The sequence below is a fragment of the Pterocles gutturalis genome, unplaced genomic scaffold, assembly GCF_000699245.1.
Source record: "Pterocles gutturalis isolate BGI_N339 unplaced genomic scaffold, ASM69924v1 scaffold27873, whole genome shotgun sequence".
Classification (NCBI taxonomy): domain Eukaryota; kingdom Metazoa; phylum Chordata; class Aves; order Pterocliformes; family Pteroclidae; genus Pterocles; species Pterocles gutturalis.
Window position 1 is genome coordinate 1 of NW_010123835.1, and position 23,126 is coordinate 23,126.

The 23,126-nt window shown below is 37.3% G+C and overlaps 1 protein-coding gene across 1 annotated transcript in view; it reads left to right on the forward strand.

The window, feature by feature from the left end:
* Nucleotides 1–1,689: 1,689 nt before the first annotated feature.
* The window catches only part of EIF2AK4 (eukaryotic translation initiation factor 2 alpha kinase 4), a gene marked incomplete at its 5' end in the record, with an annotated part of 37,247 nt that continues 15,810 nt past the window's right edge, over nucleotides 1,690–23,126 (forward strand). The window contains 21 exons of the mRNA XM_010078073.1: nucleotides 1,690–1,805; nucleotides 2,983–3,085; nucleotides 5,671–5,844; nucleotides 6,720–6,800; nucleotides 7,306–7,454; nucleotides 8,851–8,966; nucleotides 9,983–10,140; nucleotides 10,565–11,100; nucleotides 11,474–11,583; nucleotides 12,139–12,296; nucleotides 12,643–13,055; nucleotides 13,821–13,890; nucleotides 15,013–15,096; nucleotides 16,292–16,414; nucleotides 16,897–17,001; nucleotides 17,236–17,293; nucleotides 17,562–17,641; nucleotides 18,365–18,466; nucleotides 19,100–19,150; nucleotides 20,733–20,969; nucleotides 21,580–21,655. Of these exons, the coding sequence (XP_010076375.1) occupies nucleotides 1,690–1,805; nucleotides 2,983–3,085; nucleotides 5,671–5,844; nucleotides 6,720–6,800; nucleotides 7,306–7,454; nucleotides 8,851–8,966; nucleotides 9,983–10,140; nucleotides 10,565–11,100; nucleotides 11,474–11,583; nucleotides 12,139–12,296; nucleotides 12,643–13,055; nucleotides 13,821–13,890; nucleotides 15,013–15,096; nucleotides 16,292–16,414; nucleotides 16,897–17,001; nucleotides 17,236–17,293; nucleotides 17,562–17,641; nucleotides 18,365–18,466; nucleotides 19,100–19,150; nucleotides 20,733–20,969; nucleotides 21,580–21,655 (3,100 nt within the window). The remainder of the gene's footprint in view (nucleotides 1,806–2,982; nucleotides 3,086–5,670; nucleotides 5,845–6,719; nucleotides 6,801–7,305; nucleotides 7,455–8,850; nucleotides 8,967–9,982; nucleotides 10,141–10,564; nucleotides 11,101–11,473; nucleotides 11,584–12,138; nucleotides 12,297–12,642; nucleotides 13,056–13,820; nucleotides 13,891–15,012; nucleotides 15,097–16,291; nucleotides 16,415–16,896; nucleotides 17,002–17,235; nucleotides 17,294–17,561; nucleotides 17,642–18,364; nucleotides 18,467–19,099; nucleotides 19,151–20,732; nucleotides 20,970–21,579; nucleotides 21,656–23,126) is intronic.

Genomic DNA, 23,126 nt, shown 5'->3' on the forward strand with positions numbered 1-23,126 from the left:
GCTGGAGAGGCAGAGCCGTGCCTTCTCCTGCCTCCCGGGGCACGGGGGAGGCAGAGCGGGTCCCTGGCGGTGGCCGGGCTGGGCGGTGGGAGCGCTGTTGGTGCTTTCGCGGTGGTGCCCAGTCCTTTTGTTTCCTGCCCGGCGCATCTTGGCTCTTGCTGTTGCCGTTGTCCTGCCCCGGTTCGGTGCTGGGCCTTTGCCGGCAATCCGTTACATCGATGCCTTCGCACTGTAATTAATGTTGTGCAAATAACTTGCGTTTTAATGAATTATCAGGGATTTTTTTAAATCGCCTCTTTATTCATCACTTAACGCACTAATTACATACCTGCTTAATTCATCTCATCGGCTTACATGTTGCTGATCTTTGTGTATTTATTACACGCTGTGGTTTACTCAAGCTGTAGGTGTTTCCATGAGAACTCAATACTTTTAACTTCCATGTTTATAGCTGGAGTTTTTTTTTAATTACAACTAATTAATGCTCAGGTCTAGTGCTCACTACTCTTTTTTTTTCCATTTCTCTTTTTTGTCCACAATGTCTAAGTGAGATTTTTTTTCCAGCTGCATCTGTGGCAGTGTTTTCCTGTACCTGGAGGTACTGGTCACTCTTTTCAGTTCCCCAAGTTCACTGTTACTGTCATCTCTGTTTACATTCTGTGGTGGTTTAGTTTCTACAAAATGTCATAGCCCCTGCTGTCATTTTCTGCCATAAACTTAAAATTCTTGTAGAAACCTATGACTTTTTGTTGTTCTTGGGTTTGGGGTTTTTTTTTTTGCATGGAGTTTGATGCAGACTCTCTTAGTAATTTGCTGGGTTTTCAGAAAGGTTGCGGATCTCACTCCCTATTAGATTCATACCTGACATCCTCTTGACTCAACCTGTTCTTTTCCCTGTTGGAAATGCAAAGGAAAAATAGAGGGGATAGTGACCACCTTTCAACCTGTTTCCTTATTTGTTATTCCATGTGGTTTTATTTCCCTACCTGCTTGTTATGTTACTAAGGTCTAGGTTGGGTTTTTTTTAAAAAAAAAAAAATTCTAATTGAGAAAAAGGAAGTTTAGAGTGTTTATATGGGCATGTTTTACTTGATTCTGATTTTGAGTAGGCAGTTTGAACAGGATGGGTGGGAAGGGTAATACTTGTTAAAATTCTGTTTTATACAAAAAATATAAATACTAAAAAATTATTATCCATTTGTTTGGTGTTTGGCCACACAAGGTGTATATAGATGTGATGTTACAGTCTGTTACCATGTCAGAAAATAAAATATTGACTCATTTTTCTTAGTGATCTAAAACAAACACAAAAGAAACAATGTTGGTCTTCTAATGAATGTTTTAATTTGTGATCTTCCATAAAAAACCTGCGTTACATGTATTTAATTTTTTCCTACTGCTAGCCTACAGTAACCAGAATATAAATGTTTTATTATAAAACCTCTTTTTTGCTTAGTCTGAATCATCTTCCTAATAGTTGTGACTACGCTTACCTGTAGAGGTTCTGAAAAATATACTGGATAAACTGTGATAGTGAACCAGTTCAGTCTCATTGAGCAATGTATTTTTTTCATGGTTTGGATGGTCTAACCTGAATTCTGCCATAATGTAGGTTGTGAGAGTTGTGTGCTTTCATTAAAACAAAACAAAGAAACCTTTTTCAATCAAAAGTTTTGTTTCCCATTTTAGGTACAACAGCCTCCTGAAATTAATTTAGTTCTGCGTCCTCAGGGATTGACTGGTGATAATGAAGTATATGCCAAAGTTGATCTGTGGGTCAAGTGTCCGCATACTTACCCTGATACGTGAGTGAACATTAAGATATAACCTTTTTTTGCCTGAACATTTTTCTGTGTTTTCCATAGTAAAGTGTAAGTTGAAAAAACATGTAGTTTTATTCACCCTCTCCTGTTCTTGCTGCCTGTGTGTCAGTATTTGTTAAGCCTGTGGTGTTTTACAAGAGGCAACTATTACATTTGTCACCTGAATTGGATGTGTTCTCTTGTCCAATGGAGAATAACAGGGATGTGTTTGACAGTGCAAGACCACAGCCCCAGTTTGTAGCTTGAAGACGTATAAACACAGATGTACCTGCTAGCGTCTTAGTGCCCTTTTAAAACTTTTTCAGCACATGACTTGCTGAGAGAGAGAGTGAATCTTCATTTTGAAAGCAGTCTGCTTAGTTGTATCTGCTGTTCCTGTTTTCTGCTGGTTTTAGCCTTTTGAAGAGTTCTCCATAGAGAACGTAAAAAGAATTACAGGTGATCAGCCCCCCAGGTAATTTCTGGGTTAAGCATTGCTCTGTGAGCACAGTTGTGTTCAGTCCTTATGTCACTGGTTGTGTCTGTGGAATAACTCCTCTTAGTTCGTAGATTTGTGCTGTGGCATGAGCAGTGCACGAGGGAAGTGCTATTCCTTACCAAGGGATAGCTCAGTTATACCCTGGATAACAGGATGTAACAGCTGTTCTATTTATTTTTTTCAGTTCAAGACAACAAAGCGATGAATGTTTTACTTTTTTACTTTATTATGAACATTTTTTTTAATTTAGCTGTTATTTTTTAATTACACATTTCTTTAAGTTTGTGTAATCTGTATGCTGGTTAATCAATTTTAAACACTTAAATGTTATGCTAGTGATATTTTTAAAGGACTGTTATGTAAACTACTGATTAAGAACTGAATTATAAGAGTCTGCAGGGTTTCTTTGGTAGTTCTTTTGTTAAGTATAACTGACAGGTAACCTGCAGACAGAAAATTTAATGTCAGTGATATAAAACAGTATTTCTGGGTTTATTCTGTATTATATATGTAGTATTTATGTACTGCTTATTTGAGCATTGACTAATTGCCAGGTGACTATGAACTCCATTCCTTTTCCCTCACCCACCATTTTTGTCAACAATCTGTGTCTTGCACAATTGCTTTTTACACTCAGTTTGTCTAATGAGGACTCTCTTATGTTTTGTTGCTGTTCCCCAGTGTCCCTGAAATACAGCTGAAAAACTCAAAAGGCTTGTCAAATGAGAAAATAAATGAGTTAAAATCCAGTCTAGCTGAACTGGCAAAACAGCGCTGTGGAGAGGTAAGAGCTTTTCAGTTAGTTGAGAAATACACTCTGGACCTAAATAGTTCTAAAACAATGCATGGTATAGTGCAATGAAATGCATCCACATTGGCAGTATAAGGTGCATTGCTCCTAATGAAAGAGAGACTTTCATTAATTAGAAACATTTTTAAGAAAGAAGGTAGATTCAGAATATGCAAGCTCTTAAAATACAGTGCATATGTAAATAGTGCGAGCTTTGTCCCCCTTTAATGGCAGTTTTAAACGTTTGTGTTATTCTCTGGGTTATTTCACAGTATGAAAGGCGATAACAACTCTAAAATTGAGAGCTTTCTGCACTTTTCAGATTAATTTGAATATTATAAGTGGCTATACCTGTTCAGGCAAGCAGACATTTCCTGGGGAGTTTTTCAGCATGAACTTGTTCATCTAATGCTGGACTGAAGGGCAAGTGACCTTAGTTATAACACCAGCTCAACAGTTGACTCCTGTGACTGTAGCACAATCACTCTGGGCTGTTACGCCTTTTTTTCTACTGTGTTTGGGAATAGTGATTCTTGACTTTCCCCCACATAGGACAAAAAGAGAAAGGTGGAAAAGCTTAGAACTTGTATTTATTTTAAGGGATTTATAAGTCCCCAGCTATTTTTGGTATTAAATATACCTTTCCATTGTTGCTGAGGGCTGAAATGATTCGAAGAATTGCTAGCAAGCATTGAATTCTTGGCAAAAGCAGGGTTTATGGTATGTTTCTTATCATTATTTGGAAAGGTAGCAGGTGAACACACTTGATTAGCTCAATTTGCCTTTTTAAAAGTGAGAAATACCCAGCTGTGGAAGTTGTTATATGCTGAAATGGTATAATATTCTGTTTTTGGTTTCCTAAGCCTGTCAACTTCACATGTTTGGCAGGGGTTGCTCATCATTCAATCTTGCCACATCAAGCCTTTTTTTCCATTTGTATACTATACTTCTATTTTCATTGCCGATTTTTATGCAGATACTTTCAAAGGAACTGTTTTAGCTGGATACTGTTGTGTTCCTTCAATAACCAAGAATTTCCTCACTTTTTCCAGTATCTTTGGAAATTAGCAGTTTAACAGTGTATTGTGGATTTTTTTTTTCTTTTTTGTAATGATTGTGCTAAGGACATTTGATAGAGAATTTGAACCTTTTATTTCCTAAGTAACCACTAAAACATGTGTTATATACTGTCTGCTCACAACTGACCCCAGGAGAGCTATTGGCCTGTAGGGCTTTAAATCCTAGTTTGATTTCTGATCTCATTAGAAGGAGCTACAAATGTGTCATAGACTTTCCTGACGTTAATTTTCCAAAGCAAGAACCGTGCTTGCGGCAGCAATGTATGGATGCAGTTATGAGTTACATATATGATACACATTTTTGATGAATGACATACACAATGCAGTCCTGAATTACTTTCTCCACACGGAAAGTGAGATACCTGTCAAGCTAGAGAAAACAGGTATTCTTTATTAAAGTGTATTCTGCAATAAGGAAAATTAGAAAATACCTCAGTTACCTGTCAAAATGAACAGCAGATTGTTTGTGGTTTTTTAATTATTGAGATTCATCCTTTTTTTTGATACGTGTGTGCCTTGCCTTCTGAATAGTAACCCAGGAATGATATTTCAGTTTGCACATGCCAGATACACATGTATTGTGCTATTCTTTCTATTCTGGATTGCCTCCTGGCTTCATTCTTCTTTTCAAGCAGGGTATTTGTTGTTTGAGAATCCTTTAAATGTCAGCCTGTTACAGGCAGATGGTACAATTTAGTTTGGCTGTTCTCCCACCTGTACATGCAAATCCCACTCAGTGCTGCTGCTTGTGTCTGGGATGCATCTTTCTGATGTACTGCCCTTTAATTTTGGAGGTACGATGGCCTGTTGGCACTGTGGATTGCTTGAATTAGTAAAGGGACACTACACTAGACTGATTGAAAGTCTAAGCCCTGACAGGTCAGTAGAACATCGGTGCATACCCAGTTCAAGTAAACAGTAACTGATAATTGATTCCAACCTTGCAAACCATGTAGCAGAATTCAGATGAGTTTTCAGTGCGGTTCTTATTTTAGTAGCTGTGGTTATACGAATGTCAAATGCCTTAAGTGGCTTTACGGTTTTAACTGGGGGCCTAGTTTGCAGAGGAAGGGTTAGATTTCCTGTTAGCAGTGAAATAAGTAACTATTTCATAACAGTAGGTACAGTAATAGACAATGCAAATGATTTATTCTGTGGTAGCTCTGTTTATGTCATAAGCACATCTTTGTGAATAGAGAAATATGCCTAAAAGAAAATGAGAAAAGGATTTAAAAAAAAAAATTACTTTTTTTTAGGAAAAAAGGTGATGTTTGAAGTTGGCTGTCTTTCAGTAATTTTTGCTATCTTTGCTACTTTGGTCAGGGATTTTTCATGTTACATCTGACAAAAAATACTGAAATATGATAAGTTCTCCCTGATAAGTAGCAAAATCAGCAGCCACACTGCTGCCTTATTGCTTTTTCAAGTTTGGTATCATTTTACTATGTGATCTACTTGTTCTTTGAATTCTGCATGTCATTCTTATCTGTTTTCTTTCAGGTGATGATATTTGAACTTGCCGACCACATACAGTCATTTCTCAGTGAGTATAATAAACCACCTTCCAAGTCTTTTCATGAGGAAATGCTAAAAAATCATCAAAAAGAAAAAGAAAGACTGGCTCAGGAGGAATTGCGTAGGGCACAAGAAGTTAAGAGAAGAGAGGAGCAGGAGGTAAGAGAAATTAAAGTGTGAATAACCCTTTATTCTTGAAATAACATAAGCAATCATGATTCTGTAAATCACCCTGCAGAGTGGTGGGTTTTAGTGAATTACTAACTTGTCAGACCTGTCAGTATCAGTCGATCAATATGTACTATGTGAACGATCTGCTGCTGCAATTGTAATATTTTAATTATGTGTTGTTAACTCTGAGGAATATCAATACCTGAAACAAACCTAAGCGTTGATTCCCAATGCTATGAAAATCACTTATGAAGAGGACTTTACACAAAAGTGTAAGCAAATGCGTATATTAAGCGCATTCCATCTCAAACTAGGAAGTATTAGCCAGACAGATAGGTCATCATACCTTCCTTCACCCATAGGGTGACTGGAATGTTCACTACAATGGACTTCTCCAGAGCACAATAAATGAAATCTCAAGAGACCTTGGACCCACATACATTCTTCACTAGAAACAAGGGGATTCATCTAAGTCTCACAGAAACTAGTTGTATGGAGTCTCCACACGGTGGGAATATGGAAAAAATAACTCTTTTTACAAAATAATGTTTTAGCTTATTTCTCTGTCTTTTCTGTGTATTAAACTTCATTGTTGGATCTGGCAGTAGAAATAATTTTCTTTTGTCTACAACTCCATTCTCCTGTGTTATACAGTTGATACTGTTAACTTCCTCAGGAGAACTAATTTGACTTCTGTGTTGTTGTTTTTTTTTTCCTTTTTATTCTTGTGAGATCCGGAAGTCCTCTAACACTTAAAAAAAATCACCATCATGGGTTGTTTCGGGTTTTTTTTAACCAGGGTAAGATTAGCAGTTGCACTGCATGTACTGTTGCATATCTAACAACACTGAAATTCATTTCAGCAACGTGAAATCCTTAATGAGATTCAGAGAAGGGAGGAAGAGAAAAGAGAAGAAAAGAAAAAGAAGGAGATTGCGAAACAGGTATTCCTTCTAAGCAGGCATGCAAAAAACATTGCAATAACTTCTTCCCAGTACTGTAGTATAGGCTTATAAAAATTGGAGAGATTACATGACTGAATTGTCCTGGACATCTTTTCTCATCCAGTGCTTCTAATAGATCTAGGTTAAAATAGGTTCTTGATAATATGGAGTTTATTTCTGGAATGAGATCAGCTGTAAGGGAAAATAGTTTAATATATTAGGATCTTAAGTGTACTGAGACGGATGCTTTCAAACAGACATAGGAAAAAGCTAGTATGATGATGTTTCTGGTTTCATTGTAAAGAATCTTTACATTCTTACCCACGGACAGTTCTGAAAGGTACTTTCTGAATCTCAGCACATCTTCCTCAGCCTCATATGTACTTTTATTATGCAAACCTATTTTTTCTGTGATCTGTGTGACTTGATAGAATAATAGTCATGTACTTGCCTATTTTGGGGATAGCAGTTTCTGTACTTATTTGGTATTTTTCCTGGTTTATAGGAGCGTTTGGAAATAGCTGCTCTGACAAGTCAAGAAAATTCTCACAGGAGAGATGCTGCAGGATGTAGAGTTGCTTCCAGTTTAAATGGGAGCTGTTCGGAACATGGGGTGAATAATAAACACCGACCAAATTCGACTGGACGTTCAAAGTAAGTATGTCAGTTTGAAGTTTTTTTTCTTTGCAAACATTAGATTTCAAAGTGAAATTTGAAGGCAAGAGAGTAATGTGCCATGTTGCTAAGCTGTCCGGTTTGGTCTCCCCTTCCACCCACGTTCTTCTACCTCTTAATTTGGCATGGTTTAACTCATTCATGTGCTATGGATAACTTGGGAACTTTCCAATTAAGAGTCATCTTAGCCGTTAGTTTAACTTAGAAAGGATTCAGCAATCATTGGAAGGTATGTTCGGAGCTTGCTTGTTTTCTTAAAAGTATGCAATGTGTTGGCAATTGCAGAAAAAAAAATCAGCTAATGAAGGTTTTGGAATAACACAATAAAATAAAGCTTATATTCATCTCAAAACAATTGCTGTAAAGATACACTGGTGTAAAGTTCCCTGTTGGAGAATCGGATAATGCTGATTGTATTTGCCGAGCAACTTATTGGAGGGAGGATTAGAGTTATTGGAGGATTCTTTTGCTGGTACGTAAGTCATCTAGGTTAGCGCTGGTGATGATATAAGTACATTGGGGTTTTTGGTTTTCTGTGTTCATAGATGTAACTGTCAAGAACAGTGGAGATATCCTGGTATTAATTTTCCTAGTTTTTATTCATATTGTGTCAATGACTTGTTATTTGGGCTTCTGTTTTAATGGAAAACCTGTTTTTTTTTTCTTGTCTATAGGCTTCTAAATTATTTTCACATTATTTATCAGCAACACTAGATGTCTGAAGCAGAAGGGCTTTCATCTGTCCTACTTTGACTCTTGCTGCCATCTCTTCCTGTGCCTATCCCAAGTCATGTTTAGCAGTTTTTTCTGTTTAGTGTTTATTAGTCCATAAATCTCTCTTCCTGTCTGCTTGCTAATCTTAGTATAGCAAAATAAGACCGTGTCTGTTCTTGTTGAACAACAAAAGTGCCTCAAAGGTTTGTTACTATGCTTTAATGCAGAAAACATGCAATGGACTTATATTTACTTTCCACATATTTGCTTTCTGTAATGTTTTGAAAGAGAATACGAATCAAGTCAAACTTACACATTTTTCAGAGCTGTTTGCTTTTTTTTTTAATATTCCTTCTTCCCTGCCCCCTCAACTGGGAGTGTCATCCTAAGATGCAGAAGTGTTAAGGTTTGGATTCAACTCCTGGGTTTGAATATAGAGACCCAGTGCAGCATGATGTTGCAGCTACACTGCTGGATTTTTAATTGGGCATATATCTTTGCAGTAGCTCAGTATGTTTGAAATGAATGGATATTATCATTGAATGCACAAGTCACATTAGCTTTCAGCTAATCCTCTTGCAGAATTGATATCCTTAGGGACTAAGGACTGCAACAGTACTATCTTTTTAAGTTGGAGAAAAATGTTCTGTTCACATTGCAGACGAGAACGCCAGCTTTCTGTTAGCAATAACGAAGAGTCCCCTGGAAATTATGAAGTTTTGAAGTTCAGCACAAGTGGTTCTGGACAACTTATTGTCCATAAAGGAAAATGTCTAGGTAAGCAAAATTACGATTTCAACTTGAAGTACTGGGTTTTGGGGCTGGTTTGTTTTTTTTTTTTCTTTTGAGAGGGAGAACTGAAACATGTTAACAGCTACAAGCAGCAAAGGTGGAGAGAATGTTGTTGAGGAGTGTGAAATGTCACAGTCAAGAGGGGGAGAGTAATAGGAGAAGTTACTTTGAGGTAAATATTTTATATTTTCGTAGGACTATTTTGGGTAAATATTTGCTTCTCCAGATACAATTACATAACTGAATAGCCATACAAAAAGACCCCACCTTCTAAATCTTTTGTACTTGCTAGATAAGATATTACATATGAAATAATACTGAAAACTATTTGCTTTTAGGTGTAAATAGCTAGCTTGTCAGATACACATGGCTACCACGCAAGAAGTCATTTAGCTTTCAGTAACATGTAAAACCAGTGATAAGCACAGGGTTAGAAATGCATGCTTACTCTCCTTCCATTACTGCTTATAGCAGTGGCATAAAAGCAGTGTTTTTAGCAAAAGCATAAATACAGTCAAGGATAGGAGACTTTCAGAGCTGAAGGGCCTCCATGAAGTGCCCATATGAATGGACCATCAAATGTTTTCATTGTTTGTTTTCAACACAACACTTGCTCAGTGACAGGATGAACAACCTGAAAGTCTCTGGAGCAAAGAGAATTTTTTTATTTTTGCAGTTTGAGGATGAACAATTCTGTTACTGTGTCTGGAGTTCAGCATTTGCTCAGCAAGTGTTTGTTTATTAAAACCTTAAATTCTTTAAAATATGAAGCAATTTTTTGCCAATGTGCTATTGTTTTTACCTGACTACTGCTACATAGCATTCAGTCTCATCAGACCTGGTATTTTCCATGTAGATATGGATCTTGTTTAGTTGTAAGTAGGTTTGTTTTTTATGAAATTGTAGAAAGCAGGCTTACTGGTGTTTATTTAGCATTTGCAGAAGCTCTTGTCAAGTCCTTAGACAAAAAGAAGCCCTGTTCCTCTTCTCTCCTTATGTAGGCAAAGATGAGCAGCTTGGTAAATCAGTCTACAATGCCTTGGAAACACGCAGTGGAGACTTTGTTCTAATATATGAGTGGGTTCTGCACTGGCAAAAAAAGATGGGAAGGTTTCTTACATCACATGAAATAGAAAAGATTGAGAAGTGTAAGAAACAGGTAATGCCCATGTTTTGTATTTGGCTTAATGAAGGTTATGTGGGGTTTAGTACTTTTCTTGAGGCTGCTAGTGTATATTAGACTTGAGAGGGTGGTGATGAGCTTGAAAATGCGAGTGTTTTGTGTATCTGCACCACAGAAGAAGATGGGTGTTACCTGGGTATTCAGGAGTTCATTTACAATAATATAAATGCAAGAAAGTGTATTTGCAAGTATGCATAAATAAATTATTAACTTCTGAAGAAAGAGGCAATCAAACTTACCTGTCAGAAACCCAAGTTGTTCTTGCTCCTTGTGTACAATACTTCCTTTTCAGAAAAGGATGAGAATATAATATATTTTTTTATTATTTTGTATATGTTACATATTTTAGTAGTGGTGTGAGATATTACACAATGCATGTTATGTTGTGTTTCTCTAACAGCTTCAGGGTGCAGAAACAGAGTTCAGCTCACTGACGAAGCTAAGTCACCCAAACATAATACATTATAAATGTATGAGCCTTAAAGAACGGGACGATTCCATTGTGGTGAACATTTTAGTGGAGCACATAAGTGGTTGCAGCCTTTCTACATACTTACACAAAGAGACTCCAGTTCCAATTGAGCAACTACGCCATTATGTGATCCAGATCTTGTCAGCCCTCGACTATTTGCACAATAATTCAGTGGTGCACAAAGTTCTTTGTGCTTCCAGTATCCTGTTAGATGCTGAAGGAAACATCAAAGTGACAGACTACAGCATTTCCAAGCGCTTAGCTGATATCTGCAAAGCAGATGTTTTTGAGCAAGTCAAAGTTCGTTTCAGTGAGAATGGTCTTCCCAGCAAACCTGGAAAAAAAGGAGACGTATGGAGTCTGGGCTTGCTTCTGCTTTCCCTCAGCCAGGGACAAGTAACTAAGGAATATCCAGTTGCTGTTCCTACCAATTTACCAGCTGACTTCCAAGACTTTCTGGAAAAGTATGTGTTTGTTGCATTCCTGTATCATTTTGTCTTTTTTTTTTTTTTAAGACTTGAACAATTTTTTGAAAGAACAGCTAAATCCCCCTTGTGGCACTAGTCATAGTTTTTGCAGAAGAGGCAATTGCTCACTCACGGCTCAGGCTGCTAATCTGGGATTTGGGAGAACAGATCTGGTGCTCTGCTCTCTTCTTCTCTTCCCTGCCATCAACTTTGCCTGTCACTGTGGATGAGTCATTTAGTCTGTCTTTGGTTCTGATTCCCATCTGAATGATAAAGGTGATAATTTCTTAAATATAAGGAGACCTCTTTGAACACTTAGGCCTGATATGGAATAGCTCTTTAAACATGTCTCCTCTTGGTTTGCTAACAGATGCGTTTGCTTGGAAGATAAGGAAAGGTGGACTCCTCAGCAGCTGCTACAACATAGTTTTATAAACATTCCACGAATGAAAATACCTGTAGGTGAAGAAAATCTAGATGGTAAGAAACTTGGTTCTTTTTGTATTCTGCTAAATAAATGGACTGTGTGCCTGCAGTAACAGAAAAATTGAGCTGTGCTAGAGCTCCACAAGACTGCACAAGTGTTTTGTATTAACTAACCTAGAGGTTAAAGGCCATACTAGCTCTGATATCCATGACTACCTGCGATGGACTGACTGCTGTTGTCTCATCAGTAGAAGCTGATGCTTTAGTTAAGCCTGTGAATTCATCCACCTCCTGCATGGTGTAAATGTGAGATGAGACTTTGTCCTTGGAAGATTCTGTTCCAGTGAAACTTCTTACCTCGTTATGTTCTTGTTAGAAGCAGTTCCTTTGTCCAGCATAATTAATGTTAGTAATTAAAAAATATATTAAGGTTCATGCTTCTATCAGAGCTTAACTCTACACAGCAGAGCACTTTGGTATTTTAGGTTTTAGTTGGACTTGAAGTTGTTTAGGTTTTATGTTCTTCTGATGCTTATTTGACAATCCCTTGTGCATTATCCCCATGCCCCCGTACTGCCCGTGGTGGTAACTTTGATATCCTTGTTACAGATTCAGCAGGTATAGATTGCGTTGAGACAGTTGTACCCAGCAGTCAGATGTCCAGCACTTCATGCTTCACAGAAACACAGAGACAATTTTCACGCTACTACAATGAGTTTGAAGAGCTGAAGTTACTTGGCAAAGGGGCTTTTGGAGCGGTCATCAAGGTATGGTATAGAAATTATTCCCCTCTGGGGAAATCCTTTTTGGGGATGTATTTGTTTTCTCTGAAGCGAAACAATATATTAAATGTTTGCATGGTTTTATTTATTATTTTCTATTGTGCTGTGCCTGTGTTGTGGTTCTTATCTGGAAATGAATAGGCTGATAAGTTTTGTGAGGATTCCTAGGAATGTGGAGAGAAGCCTGTCAGTATGCGGAAGTTTGCATTTCAATTGTAGTAATTTCCCAGGTGGAAGGAAAACTTTCTCTTCCATGAAATTATTCTACTTCTGGCTCTAGTTGGTAAGGCATTTATAAGCATTTGACTTTAGATTTATTTGAATTTTGCAGGTGAGGAATAAGCTTGATGGTTGCTATTACGCTGTGAAACGCATCCGCATAAACCCTGCGAGCAAGCAATTTCGGAGGATTAAGGGAGAAGTAACATTACTTTCCCGCTTGAACCATGAGAATATTGTGAGGTATTATAATGCTTGGATAGAAAAACATGAAAGTCCTGTTCCCACTGTGTCGTCATCTGAAACAACTGAGGAGAAGAGAACACCCACGAAGGCTGGTCTCTTCATCCTTACCACTGAGGAAACAAATGATGTGGAAGCTAATGCTCCTCCTCCAGTTTTGACAAGTTCGGTTGAGTGGAGTACTTCATGTGAAAGATCCTCCAGCAACAAATTCAGTGGAGCTGATCAGGAGTCCAGCGATGATGATGATGACGGTGATGGGGTGTTCTCGCATTCATTTTTGTAAGTAGGCTTCAGTATTGGCACTGCAGAGCACATGAGCACAGTCGGTTTTTCCAAGTTTGTCTTTTATCATTCTCACTTCTTTTGTCAGAGGTAATTCACTGCATTTTTGTTCTGTCCCCTGTTTCAAAAACAGTGTATTTGCCAGCAGTCAGATAGCCAGGGTGAGGAAAATTTGTAGCTAAAAACTGTCAGTCTATGAGGAAAATTTTGATTTAGGCTTCTAGAAGTTTCTTATTATTTGTGTCAGAATGCATTACAGTTTACTTTATGTTGGACTGTCTTTTCCAGTTTTGAGAGTAAAGTTTTTTATAAACAATAACAGAGAAATATTAGAAATCCTGAAAAATACCTTACTTGTCCTTTCTTTTTTGTTCGTATTTTTATTAATGTGTTCCATACCTGCTTCTGTGTATGGAGTGGTTCTGTCACTCATGGTGGTTTTTTGTTTAAGCAAGTAAGTAAACTTATCTCAGTTTTGCTTATTGAATATAGAAATTAAATTTTACTGATGCAAATATATACCTTCCCTTTAAGGGACTGGGCTGTCTCAGGAAGTGTTGCTTTACAAGCATGATACTTTTCTGGGTTTTGTTTTATTTTACTTTTTTTGTTTAAGGCATATGGAAGGTCTTCAGCGGAAGCTTAGGTTTTCTTTTTTTCCCCCCGCAAATAGTTTCTAGATTTCTTAGTGAATATTTCTTGTTAATATTTAAGGTAAACCAAAACTTTGGGGTTTTTTTTCTTTCTCGTTTTTTTAAACAGGCCAACCACGGACTCTGAAAGCGAAATAATTTTTGATAACGAGGATGAAAACAGTAAAGGTCATCCTCCAGTAAGTATAAAGATAAAGCTAGTGAAGATTAAAAAATCATAAAATAGTTTTTGACAAGCAAACAGGTCCGTTGGCAAGTCCTGTTTCACTTGTGGTGTAAGTACAGAACTGTAACATTTTGTTCCATCAGAGTAAATGCTGTGCCATCATGAGCTGCATTCCTTAGAAACCAGTCTGATGCAGCTAATCTGGGTTCTGTTTCCCATAGTGTTCATTGAGCTAAATGTGAGTTCCATTTTATAGTCGTGAGCCTGGTTATTGCAAGTTTAACCCTTCAGTATGTACATGATTTGTCAGTTAACTGTATGGATTGCCTTACATGCTCTGAAACTTGAAATTCTGTTCTGCTTTTAGATTATATAAACCAATATATTTGCTCATAGTAGCCACTTTTTGAAAGTGGTGACAATACGTGTTGCTAGCAGTCAAAAAGAAAGGAAGTCAGAATAATGTGTAACGTTCTAGTTGATTTTAAGATTTTTTTGTATCACAGCACTTGCTGTGAACAGTCAGGGCACTGTGTCACTAGAAGCTGATGCACAGTTTTCTGCAGCATCTAGAATCTGTCATTGCCAGTCCTGGTGATCTGTTAAATGCTCTTATTAAAACTTCATCTCCTTTCTCTTTCTGTTGTAATGTCCATTGGCACAAAAAAGCTTTCAATATGTAATTCGATAATATGGCAGTGCATTTTTCATCACTATATCTATACACTATATCAGAATTACTGGTCAGGGATGAGGGTTGCATTATTAATTCTGTTAAGTAAGCTTTGTATATTTTAGTTTCGAATTTTGTATTTTTTTTCAAACGTGACACACTTTGAGATTTAGGTTTCATTGAGATCTTCCGAATTGTTTTTCCTCCAGTGCCTAATGATGGGAAAATGTTACTCGTTCTCACTTTGCAAATGATAGTTGAGTCACACTTGGTTTTCTAGTTTGTTTAGAAGCAGTAGCATTACAAAAATGTCAATATATTATTTTGCTGTTATTCAAACCTAGCCATAGAAGGTGAATTCTCATCAGTGTGTTCCAGCCATTGAAAAACTAGTAGTGTGCATAAAAAAAACCTGGATGGCTCCCTGTAGCTAACTGTTCTGTTACTTTTATTCTGATAAAGGATGAAGAAGGCAGTGAAAAGAATAGCCCTGGAGGAGAAGACAGAACACCAGTCATTCAGACAGTGCATTACCTGTACATTCAGGTACAAACATGCTTGCATTTTGAGATAACAGGATACTGTTTATTCCAACCTGCAGAGATTAATTGCTGTTTTTCATGAGAAAAGTAATGCAAATGAGACTAAGTTCAATGTTGTTTTTGCAATAGACTGGTTTTCTGAAAGGCTTGGCTGGTGGAAGGCACTGTGCAGCGCACATGGCTTGTTACACCTCCCAAGGTTCTACAGTTGTGCCTGGAGAGAGCAAGTTGTGTAGTGCTGTGGTGTGCAATGGGATCACTGCTGTTGCTTGTGTACAAGCAAAAGCTTGCAACTCCTGACCTAACCTTAGAACGATCTAGCCATCCAACTTCTTTGAGTCTGTGGCTTCCAGAGCATTGTTTTGCCTTGTGCTTGTGACTTGTGTAGAATATCTGCCCCAAAACCCTAACACTGTAGCTGCTGTTCTTGAGTTTGGTTGTGGTGGCAATTCCCAATGTGGAGTTGAAGTATATACTGTGTTAACTTCCAGAGGTGGAGCTGTATTCATTCTCTTCAAAGGCACCGTATTGTGTATGCACTTTCTTTTAAGAGAAAACAGTAATTCGCAAAGCCATTGTATGGCCCTAACAGTGGGCACAAAATAAAATTCCTGCAGGTGTGTGAAACTTTAGACTTTATTACTGACAACTTCTCCTTTGTATTAGGAGTTAGTGTTTCTGGGAGATGTCAACTATCATATCCAACTGTTCTGTGAGAATGTGCAATATTTTATAATGCAGTTAATGGTAGAGCTTGTCTGGAAGGAAGATACAATTAGTTGGAATTAGATTTTAATAAGCTTGATTGCATGTGTTACATATATTCATAATATAAGCGGTTAAGACGCCAAGAAAAATAAAGCCAGAGGTTCTTTAAAGTTTGTCTTAAACATACATTATGGCTTGTCTGGTTTCACCCTGTTTTTAATGCCTATGTTAGAGAATATACTACTCCACATGCTCATACCATTGTCCCAGAAAATGTGATAGTACCCATAAGTGAATGCATGTTTTCTGGTTAAAAGACAGCTCTCAGGAAAATTCCAAACAGCTGCATGTTTTGGTGATAATATTTGCTCCTGAAATGTGTGTTACCAAACCGGGCATTAATATGCACGCAGATACAAGTTTCTGATAGTCTTCTTTTTTGACAAAGCTTCCCTTTCTTCCCTCTGTCCCCTACTTATGCACAACTGCAGATGGAGTATTGTGAAAAGAGCACATTAAGGGATACTATTGACCAAGGATTGTATGAAGACACCAGTCGGCTTTGGAGGCTTTTTCGAGAAATTTTAGATGGGTTAGCTTACATTCATGAAAAGGTTAGTAGATGTGACAGTGATGACCTGTCCATAATATATGTGTTATACCTCTTTCTGTGTGGGTTTCTGTGTATTCTATTCGTTTGGGGGCATTTATTTCTATGTAAAGTGTGTTTATTAGCAAGGTTCACTCCGTGTCCTTTCCATTATTAATCCATTCTAGGGCTCTAGAATATTTTGTCATAAACTTGAATTTTGTAATGAACCACTTAGATTGTTCCCTTTGTCACAAAAATTTGACCACATTTAAAAACATTTTGTTAGGTATCTGTTAGCACTGAAAGTTGTTTCTAGTTTCTGGGCTACAGACTACAGTCTTACTTCAAAATTAATCATCAGTGACTTATTGCAGTGGGAAATCTAGTGCATTTAAAGTATGTAAAACCATTTTCCAGTCTATTGTAAAGGGAGTTTTATTTTGAATTGTGTTTTTTGTTTAATATTCTGTGGGTTTTCTTTTTTTTATTCTCCTGCTGTAACAGGGAATGATCCATAGAGACTTGAAACCTGTGAACATTTTTTTAGATTCAGAGGATCATGTCAAAATCGGTGATTTTGGTTTAGCTACAGATCATCCAGCAAATGCAGTAAGTACAGCTGAAAGTGAACAAAAAATCTTGACTTTGGTGTTGTAATAACATGAAACATGAAAATAAAACATAAAAACATAATGCTCATTGGGATTTATATTGTGGATGCCATAAACTTTTTTATTTCTAAGGCTCTAGAATTAAACCGTGTACTGCCAAACAAAGCAGCACGAAGAGCCAACAAAAGCATTTCAAGTGCCATTTACAACATGTCTGTTTTGCTGATTTCAGGTGGTCTCTAAACAAGAAGAAAATCACTCTGATAGTTCTGCTATGTCTGACCCATCAGGTTAGTTTGCATAGTTGCTTGTTCTAAATTATTTTAAGCAAATGCTTGTATTCTACAGTCTTGTATACTCTGATAGAACTTCCATTCAGTCTTTGTAATGGAAGTGAAATCTAGTTGTATCATTTGTGTGCTGACCTACTGCAATTCTGTAAAGGAATAGCTAGGTTTAGATACTGTATATAGACACAGGTACTTGACATGTGAAGGTGAGAACTGTCTGGTGTGCAAACTGTTCTTGAGACTATTTCTATCATCTTTTGCCACGCAGGTAATTTGACAGGAATGGTTGGCACCGCGCTGTATGTCAGCCCAGAGGTCCGAGGAAGCACTAAGTCCACATACAATCAGGTATGATTAAGTAAGCAATAAAAAGGTAGCATGGAATCTAAGGTACCATGTACAATTCAGGTCATTCCTGAAAAAGTGAATTCAAGTTGGAACAGGGTGTTGTGGGACTGCTACAATAAGTAAGGAAATGAGAAATATTCCTTTGAGAGGAGACCAAGGGTAGAAGGACATGGACAAGTCAGTTTTTCTGCCTGTGATGTGACCATGACTAGGTACAGGTGACTTCAAGTTGAAAGCAGGTAATCATGGAGGACCTTTATAGATGAGTAAGGCTGAAATCTTACAGTCTTTATTCAAGGTAAAATGTCATAAAGAGAAGTATATATTGCTCTTCTGATTCCTAGACTGTGATTTTGGGAGGTGAGGGTGCATTTTTTGGTCAAAGAGGATCCTGTTTATATGCAGAGATGAACTGAATTTCAAAGCAAAAATGTTTTCAAAGTGGAAAGGAGTCCTTTACATCATGGCAGTGCTGTGATGATAGAAGGCATTGAAGTCTACCAAATGTTAATGGATTGTGTCATTTAACAACAACAAAAAAACCCAAACCAAAACAAAAAAACCCCAAACCAAAAGAAAAAAATCACCACAAAAACCCCCACCCTTCCCTCTGGCTGTAATATGTTGTGAAATTTAACCAAAGCATTTTTTTTTTCTCTGCTGTTATCTTCTGCAGAGAATTCACAGGTGTTGTATTTGAACTTCCACTTTTTTCTTCCTTAGAAAGTGGACCTGTTCAGTCTAGGTATAATATTCTTTGAAATGTCTTACCATCCCATGACTACTGCATCAGAAAGGATCTTTGTTCTTGGTCAGCTAAGACTGGTAAGTGTACAGATATAAAAGATAAAAATTCTGAGCATCACATGGTTTGTTAAGAGAAGTAAAAGGATGCAATACATAGCAAGAATGTTTCCAGAAGGAGTGCTTAAAAAAAAAAAAAAAAGTTTTGAAAATATATAATGAAAAGTGAAAAATGAAATTGGAGCTGGTACTGACATTCCCTTAATACACTGTGGATTTCCTAATGGTATTACCATCAGTCAGTGTTCTGTCTGTGAAATTATTTTTTATAGTGCAAAACATTAGAGGAGTAAACTTCAGATGAAGACATCATGGCTTTACTAACTGGGTTTAGAGCCGGTGGGTCTCTCTCAGGAACCAGTTGGTATTTGTAGTTGGTAAATGCGTGTGATTATGGATTGTATCTTCATTTTATAAAATATCATAAAAAAAAAAATTTCTCCTGATCGCTCTTAAAACTAAATTTGTCATGTGTTTTTTGGTGGTTTTTTTTTTTGTTTTGTTTTGTTTTGTTTTGTTTACCATGGGCAAAAAGAATTGCTTAGTTTCTCTGTTTAAATATGTAGAGCTTAAACGTAAGACTAGCTTGAGCAAGCTAGACTGCCTGTTGTAATTCAAATGTGGGTTTTGGTTTTGGTTTGTTTTTTTTAATAGCCGACGATTGTATTTCCTGAAGACTTTGATGAAGTCAAGCATGCAAAGCAGGTAATTTTGAAAACATTTAAACTATTAGATAATCCCTGTCAAGAAATGTTAATTATTATTTTTCCCACCTAATTTTAAATTAGTAATCTCTGCCAAGTTCTTATTACACGTGTTGTGGTTTAACCCCAGCCAGCAGTATGCACGACACAGCCTTTCGCTGGCTCCTTCTGCATGGGATGGGGGAGAGAATCAGAAAAGTCAGAAAACCTGTGGGTTGAGATGAAGACAGTTTTATAGGTAAAGCAAAAGCTGCACACAAAGTAAAACAAGGAATTCATTCCCTGCTTCCCATGGGCAGGCAGGTGTTCACCCACCTCCAGGAAAGCAGGGCTCCATCATACATAACAGTTACTTGGGAAGACAAAATGCCATAACTCCAGACATCCCCAGCTTTCCTTCTTCTTCCCCCAGCTTTATATGCTGAGCATGACATCATGTGGTGTGGAATATCCCTTTGGTCAGTTGGGGTCAGCTGTCCCAGCTGTGTCCCCTCCCAGCTTCTTGTCGACCCCCAGGCCACTCACTGGTCAGGTGCTGTGAGAAGCAGAAAAGGCTGCGACTCTGTGTAAGCACTGCTCAGCAATAACACAAACATCCCTGGTAATAGTGTTATCAGCGCTGTTTTCAGCACAAATGCAAAATACAGTCTCATAATAGCTACTCTGAAGAAAATGAACTCTATCCCAGCACATGTGACATTAGAACAAAGTAAAGAAGAAAAAACTCAATATACTAAGTTGACAGGGAAATACACTTACCTGCAAAATTACCTGCAGAATTTCCTGAGCACAGTCATAAAGAAGTGCAGAGTTCGCCAGCATACCTTTTAAGCTCTGAGGGACAGTTTTGATTATTTTGGGCTCAGACAAATGGCAGCTATATTGCTTACCCCTTAACTCAAACCTTTGAAAGGGATCTGTGTCACGGAACAAAAAGAGGTGTGCAAGCAAAATTGACTGCTCTGAGTTTGAAAAGAGCTGCCGAGAGCTGATCTGGATGCCTCCATGGCAGAGAAATTAAGTGATAAGGAGCAGCGTAATCTTTTCTGGACAATCTAGATAATTTTGTCCTTGTGCTAGTGGACTCTCTTGTTGACCGTAGCATTAGCTTTTTGTCTGTTATGCCCGTGGAACAGCCATCTGGCTGTTACTAGTACCATAAAAATGTTTTAATCTTGTACAGTTTAGTGAAATATGCCAGGAAGATTCCTCCTTCTTTAATATCTGTAACTCTCAAATCTTTGTTGTTACATGTATGATTCTGTTTTCTCTTAACTTTGCTAATAAGGAGATGCCAGAGATAACATAACATAGAACAAAAAAGGATACTACATATTTTGTCACCCCAAGAGACACATTTCTAATAATTGTTGTGGTTTACTAAATCTGTGCAGATAATAACACAAAGACATTTATAATTTAATAAGCAAAGAATATCAACCCAGAAGGTTCAGGTTTTGCTTTCTTTTTTGTCCAGTCTAGACTCTCATATTTTTTCATTAATGTGATGTGACTAAGAAGTTTGTAAATAATGTTAAGATATAAAATTTTTCCAAGCTATTAATTTATTATTTAATTTGTAGAGATCGGTTATTTCATGGCTCCTGAACCATGATCCTGCAGCTCGACCAACAGCTGTGGAGCTGCTAAAAAGTGAACATCTTCCACCACCACAAATGGAAGAGTCTGAACTCCATGAAGTACTCCACCATACCTTAGCAAACGTGGATGGAAAGGCATACCGGACTATGATGAGTCAGATATTTTCACAGCGCATATCTCCAGCTATAGACTATACCTATGACAGTGATATGCTGAAGGTTTGTAGGTGTTTAGGGGATGCATGGGGTTTTTTTCCTATGTTGAATTTTAAAAAATAGTGTTTCTATGGGTAAACTCAAAACATGTTTGAGAGAATCGCATTATCTCTTAAGATTAACCTTCCCATTAGTTCCCGTTTAAAGGATGGGACAAACCTGTACTATGTGGGCTTGAATAACCATTTCCCATTTGAACCTTACATTCATTCTTCAATGAAGCAACAAGTGCTGTTTGGTTGTAGCAGCTAAAGCTTTAAGATGATGTCCAGATGATTACTTTCTTTACTCTGAGTTTCTGTCAAACTAATGGTACTTGCATCTGACTGCCAACGGAATGTGTTGCCTCTGTTTTCTTCCCTTTCCAGTTATGGCAATCAAAGTAATCCTTCTCAGTTTCTGAACTCGTAAATCTTTCTAAGTCTAAAGAAATACACAATAATGCTTTGTATAGCTGTAGTTATTTTTTATTATGTAAACATTTCCATTTATTATAGTGGGACAGGATAGCAGAATGCTTATTGCCTGTATTACGTGGATTGATTGCCTATATTATGTGGAGTGTTCATGGCGTGTGAATTATATATGTACTTTTTATTTGTGATGGTTTCAGGGTAGTTTTTCTAGTTGGGCAACCAAGATACAGCAGCATGTATGTGAGATTGTCAGCCGGATATTTAAAAGACACGGTGGGTGTGTTTACAAAAGTCGTTCATTTCCTTTTTCATGATTTAATGGATTTAAGAGAATGGAATGGTTTTACTGCTATCACATGAGCTGGAAAGTATGTTCAGTAGTTCCATATCATTTGGAGTTTTGCATTGTTTCTGCTGTTATTTTGGCATCCCAGTAATAGCTGTTGACTTCAAATTTGAATTATTTAAATTATCCATAGAAAGAACAGTGAAAATCTTAATTATAATTTTGAATGTGTTTGGTTATTCTGATAAGTCTGAGCTTTTAGTAGTAGGGAGCATTATGTAAAATCTAGATCTGAATATAAGGATAGCTCTATAGTGAAAGACCAAGCATCTGTGTAGCACAGTAACCTCTCCATATAGCCAGAATGGGAGTGGCCTAGGAAAGAATGAGGTAACAGAGCAAGTTCAGTGGTACTTCTCTTAGCAACGATTTGCTGTTCAGGAACTTCCTGAGCCAGAGCTGGTGTCATGGTGTTTAATATTTCTTCATGATTGTCTTTCCAGGACTCGATATATCCAGTCATTAGTAATAGTATTTCCTTAAAATTAGTTTTTAAGAAAGGAAGAAGATTTATGCACACGCTGTCACATTTGAAATGTTATAAATTGTATTGTTTTATAGGTGTTCATGATATTATTTTATATAAAAATAGACAATTTTAAAATATAAACTGGGATATTTCCCAATATCTCATAACTTGATTAAGCATGATCAGGGTTTGGCAATACAAAAGAATGAGAAATTGCGAAATGCGAAGTCAAGTAATGAGAAGTTACTTTCCCCCTTCCCCCTGCCCTGCCCCCATTTAAAACTTGACAGACAGCATTTGAGAGATTGAAATGTTTTTATTCTTTTGGAAAAAAACTGAGTGGGTTTTGGATATGTATTTTTTCCATTAGATGGTATCTACTGACTCTAATGGTTAGAAGCATTTCCTTGTATTTGGGGCTTTTTTCTCCCCCTGATTTAAATGTGTATGTTGAAATCTAATTTAAGATGTGAGTAAAGCTTCTATAATAAAATAGCTGTTTAAGAATCAGTAGAGAATTTAAAACAGGCAAGTATTTTTCAGTGATAAGTGATGTTATTGTTCATAGTAAGGTTTCAGTGAAGATTGGATTCATACAGATAGATGGCTGCAAAATATAGCCAGAAAAAAAAAAGTTATTTATGAGGTTTAAAAGTGAACCGTAAACACTTCTAGTAGGTTTTTGAGACACAGGATGCAACATATCTGAACAATGTTTGTTCTCTATGGAAGTGCCTCTAGACCAAAACAGTACTACTGGTACCTGCAGAGTTTCTTGTTTGGTTCATATGCACGCTTTTCTGAAAGGTGGTGGTTAAAGAGGGAGGGCAAGGTGAGGATTCTGCTGGCGCTGTGGAATTGGCAGTTCTCTGTTTCTCTGTGGGCTGCCTGCGGAGCCCAAGAAGTGTGTGAGATAGAACATCAAAGTT